The following is a 4,572-nucleotide window of genomic DNA, read 5'->3' as shown; positions in this document are numbered from 1 at the left end:
CCAGTCAAAACTAATCTGCGGTACTTTCACCTGATGATTTAACAACTCATTATAATGTAAAACAATCACTAAATTAAATTGAAAATACAAAAGTAAATAAAAAATAAAAATTAAAACCAAAACACACCCAAACATTTAGTACCGGTTGGTGTTACCAACTAGTACTAATGTCCTACACGCACCCGGGCCTGGCTCGTGCCACGTGGTGGCACGTTAGAGCCGATTCGTGCCGAACCGGTACTAAAGGGGTGGCCTTTAGTCTCCACTCTTTAGTGCCGGTTGCAAAACCGGCACTAAAGGCCCTTACGAGCCGGCGCTAAAACCCGGTTCTGCACTAGTGTCCTGTCCTGATCAATGTGCCCTATCTGTGGCAGATCTGGTTGCAACAGAACCTTCCGACGCGCCAGGATCTGCCCACCAAAGCGACCAACCAGCTGGTGTAGCATGGTCACCTGCCAGCTGCAAGCACGGTTCACTAGCTGTCTCCATGCGGCACCTTGCCCGGGCTCGCAGAAACAGCACGCTCCACCGTGTTTATGTTTACTGTGTGAGTGCGAAGGAGAGGCGGGGGATGAGGTTGAACCATCACAATGACGACAACGACGATAGATTGCCCTCCAATTGTACACATTACTGTGTGCGGTACAAGTGAGTGGCAGGGGAATAAGAACTTGAGTGTTCACCGAATCCTTGGACGCAGCGACGGAGGTATCCTTGGCTCGAGTGGTGTCATGTTTCGGTCAACATGGTGTCACCTTGGAAATTCAGCATGAGAAAAACGGATAGTGCCATGAACTATTGGAAAGATCTTCTTTCATCTTACATGGACCAATGAAGTCAACACTGTCCCAATCATGGAGCTTGTCGGCAACAGTTATTCCGCTGACTTTCCTAACAAAAAGTTTTTCTCCTCTCCCTTCAAGCTTCCCATTCTTTCAACAAAGCCTGAAGTTATTTTTTTTTTAATTTTCACCCGGGGAGAGGGGGGGGGGGGGAGCCCCCCACCACCTGAATATACTGCGTAAAGGAGAGCAAAGCCCCTGAATGTCAGATTACAGAGAGGGAGAGTTTACAGAAAGAGAAGGAGAAGGCGAACTAGACATCGTGCTTTTCATCCGGTCCTAAGAACAGTCAGCCAGACATCAATATGGGAACGATCTCCCTCCTTCAGTCTGGCACGCCACAGCACCGCATCGTCCCGACATGCCTTCAGTGTAGCAGCCAGGGACCACGGGTCCTCCCTGAAGACGACAGCGTTCCGTCGTTTCCAGAGCCTCCAACAGCAGAGGAGGACGAAGGAGGCTGGCGAGGCAACGCCGACAGCGGGCGATGCGTCGAAGAGGTGTAGGGACCCCACCGAAGCTCCACCCGGCGAGAGCCCAATACACCGCCAAAACTGCACCGCTAACGGGCAGCCGAAGATCATGTGATCGGCAGTTTCCAGCCCCGCCTCACAGCAGGGGCACTCAGCTTCCGCTGCTGTGAGGATGGTTTTGCGGAGGAGCACATCCCTCGTATGGATGCGTGACATGGAGAGGAGCCATCCGAAGAACTTGACGCGCGACGGGGCGCCGGACGACCAGAGGAAGGACGCCGAAGCCGCCTCCACCCCGCCAAATGTCGCAAGGGCATACGCGCCCCTAGCTGAGAAGCCTCCGTCAGGCTTCGCACATAACGTGGCGAGACGGGAGTCTGGCACCTCCCCAGTCAGACAATCCTCCATCATCCGCTGAACAGCAGCACACTCATCAGCGGCCAAGGGGGTGAGCCGTGGCACGAGCAAGGCCCGCACACCTAGCCTACGTGCCACCCACACCGAAACCTCCGAACCGGCAGCATGGGAAAAAAGGGCGGGGAAGGCCACCCGGAGCACCCCACAGGCGAGCTAATTGTCATTACCAAAATGAGGTCGCCCGCCCGTACCCCACCTCGACACGCGTGAGAGCCCGGTAGAAGGCAGCAACCCAAGGAGGGCCCCCCAGTGCTCCCCCAAGAGAGGGGAGCGACCGGGGCTCAGGAGGGATCGTCCGTCAAGCGGGCCCCAAACCCAGGAAGCCCATCGGGACGGCACTCTAGAGTGAAGACAATGGAGCAGCTTGAGGAGGAGGCAGTCATACTGAGCCCCCAGAGCGCGAACGCCGAGCCCCCCTTCGGCCTTGGCCCGGCCGACCCGGTCCCAGGCGACAAGGCACTGGGCACCGGAGGCCCCCGGTCCGCCACGTTCCACAGGAACGCACGCCGCAGCCCATCCAACTTGGCCAGGACAGCCGGCGGGAGCCGCAGGACCGCCATGGCATAGGTAGGAAGGGAGTCCAGGACCGCGTTGATGAGCACCAGATGCCCCGCGGGGGACAAAAGCCTTGCACGCCATCCCACAAGGTAGCGGTCCACCTTGCCCAGCATCAGGGCAAAGTCGTCGACCTTGAGCTTGTCGCTGGACAACGACAGACCCAAATAGGTCTGCGGGAAGGTGCCAACGCTGCACCCGAACGTCGCAACTACCGCCGCAAGCACCGCCGCGTCCACATGCATGGGGACGAGGGTGCTTTTGGAGAAGTTGATGACGAGCCCCGTAGCAGCGGCGAATTGGTCGAGGATGACGCGCAGCCTAGCCGTGCCCCCGCCTCAGCATGCATGATGATCAGGGTGTCATCGGCATACTAGAGCACCACCGGCGACTCCCCCTCGCACAAGGGGTGTCGAAGAGCCCCATCCGATCGGATCATGCGTTGTAGCATGTCGGCGACCAGGAGGAAAAGGTAGGCGGAGATGGGGTCACCCTGCCGCAGGCCCTTGCGAACCGCGAACCAACGGCCGGGGGCCCCGTTGAGCAGCACCGCCGCCTTCGAGGACCGAAGGATGAGATCCATCCAGTCGCACAAAGCAGCCGGGAACCCCCACACCTCCATGATTCGGCGAAGGCTGAGCCAGGCAATAGAGTCGAAGGCCTTGGCGAAGTCGAGCTTGAACACCAGCGTGGGGGCCCCCCACTTGTGGCAGCACTACACCAGCTCCGCCGCGTAGACGAAGTTCTCCGAGATGCTATGCCCGGACAAGAAGCTGGACTGGTCCTCGTCGATGAGGTCGCCGATCTGCCGCTGGAGCCGCGTCGTCAAGCCCTTACAGAGGATTTTCACGTCCCCGTTCTGGAGGGAGACGGGACGGAAATCCCCGGGGGTCGGCACGCTGATACGTCTCCAACGTATCTATAATTTTTGATTGCTCCATGCTATATTATCTTCTGTTTAGGACATTATTGGGCTTTATTATTCACTTTTATATTATTTTTGGGACTAACCTATTGACCGAAGGCCCAGCCCAGAATTGTTGTTTTTTGCCTATTTCAGAGTTTCGCGGAAAAAGAATATCAAACGGAGTCCAAACGGAATGAATCCTTCGGGAACATGATTTTCAGAACGAACATGATCCAGGAAACTTGGACCCTAAGTCAAGGAAGCTTCAAGGAAGCCACGAGGTAGGGGGCGCGCCTACCCCCCCCCCCCCCCCAGGCGCGCCCTCCACCCTCATGGGCCCCCTGTTGCTCCAGCGACGTACTCCTTCCTCCTATATATACCTACTTACCCCCAAACGATCAGATACAGAGCCAAAAACCTAATTCCACCGCCGCAACCTTCTGTACCCACGAGATCCCATCTTGGGGCCTGTTCCGGAGCTCCGCCGGAAGGGGCATCGATCACGGAGGGCTTCTACATCAACACCGTAGCCCCTCCGATGATGTGTGAGTAGTTTACCTCAGACCTTCGGGTCCATAGTTATTAGCTAGATGGCTTCTTCTCTCTTTTTGGATCTCAATACAATGTTCTCCCCCTCTCTCGTGGAGATCTATTCGATGTAATCTTCTCTTGCGGTGTGTTTGTTGAGACCGATAAATTGTGGGTTTATGATGAAGTTTATCTATGAACAATATTTGAATCTTCTGAATTCTTTTATGTATGATTGGTTATCTTTGCAAGTCTCTTCGAATTATCGGTTTGGTTTGGCCTACTAGATTGATCTTTCTTGCAATGGGAGAAGTGCTTAGCTTTGGGATCAATCTTTCGGTGTCCTTTCCCTGTGACAGTAGGGGCAGCAAGGCACGTATTGTATTGTGGCCATCGAGGATAACAAGATGGGGTTTTTATCATATTGCATGAATTTATCCCTCTACATCATGTCATATTGCTTAAGGCGTTACTCTATTCTTATGAACTTAATACTCTAGATGCATGTTGGATAGCGGTCGATGTGTGGAGTAATAGTAGTAGATGCAGGCAGGAGTCGGTCTACTTGTCTCGGACGTGATGCCCATATACATGATCATACCTAGATATTCTCATAACTATGCTCAATTTTGTCAATTGCTCAACAGTAATTTGTTCACCCATCGTAAAATACTTATGCTCTTGAGAGAAGCCACTAGTGAAACATATAGCCCCCGGGTCTATCTTCATCATATTAATCTTCCAACACTTAGTTATTTCCGTTGCTTTTTATTTTGCTTTGCATCTTTATCATAAAAATACCAAAAATATTATCCTATCATATCTATCAGATCTCACTCTCGTAAGTGAC

The 4,572-nt window shown here is 53.6% G+C and overlaps 1 protein-coding gene across 1 annotated transcript; it reads right to left on the bottom strand.

Moving 5' to 3' along the window:
- Positions 1-1,111: 1,111 nt before the first annotated feature.
- LOC141042579 (uncharacterized) lies at positions 1,112-1,723 on the bottom strand. Its single transcript, XM_073511418.1, has one exon. The coding sequence runs from the start codon at positions 1,721-1,723 to the stop codon at positions 1,112-1,114; it is 612 nt and encodes a 203-aa protein (XP_073367519.1).
- Between the last annotated feature and the right edge of the window lie 2,849 nt (positions 1,724-4,572).

Source organism: Aegilops tauschii, chromosome 3 (assembly GCF_002575655.3).
Source record: "Aegilops tauschii subsp. strangulata cultivar AL8/78 chromosome 3, Aet v6.0, whole genome shotgun sequence".
Lineage (NCBI taxonomy): Eukaryota > Viridiplantae > Streptophyta > Magnoliopsida > Poales > Poaceae > Aegilops > Aegilops tauschii.
The sequence above is the reverse complement of the archived record's forward strand: the minus strand, read 5'-3'. Positions and strand labels throughout refer to the sequence as shown.

What these genes read in the sequence shown, in the direction of transcription:
- LOC141042579 (XM_073511418.1), bottom strand. Translation starts at nt 1,723, where the DNA reads ATGGAGGATTGTCTGACTGGGGAGGTGCCAGACTCCCGTCTCGCCACG.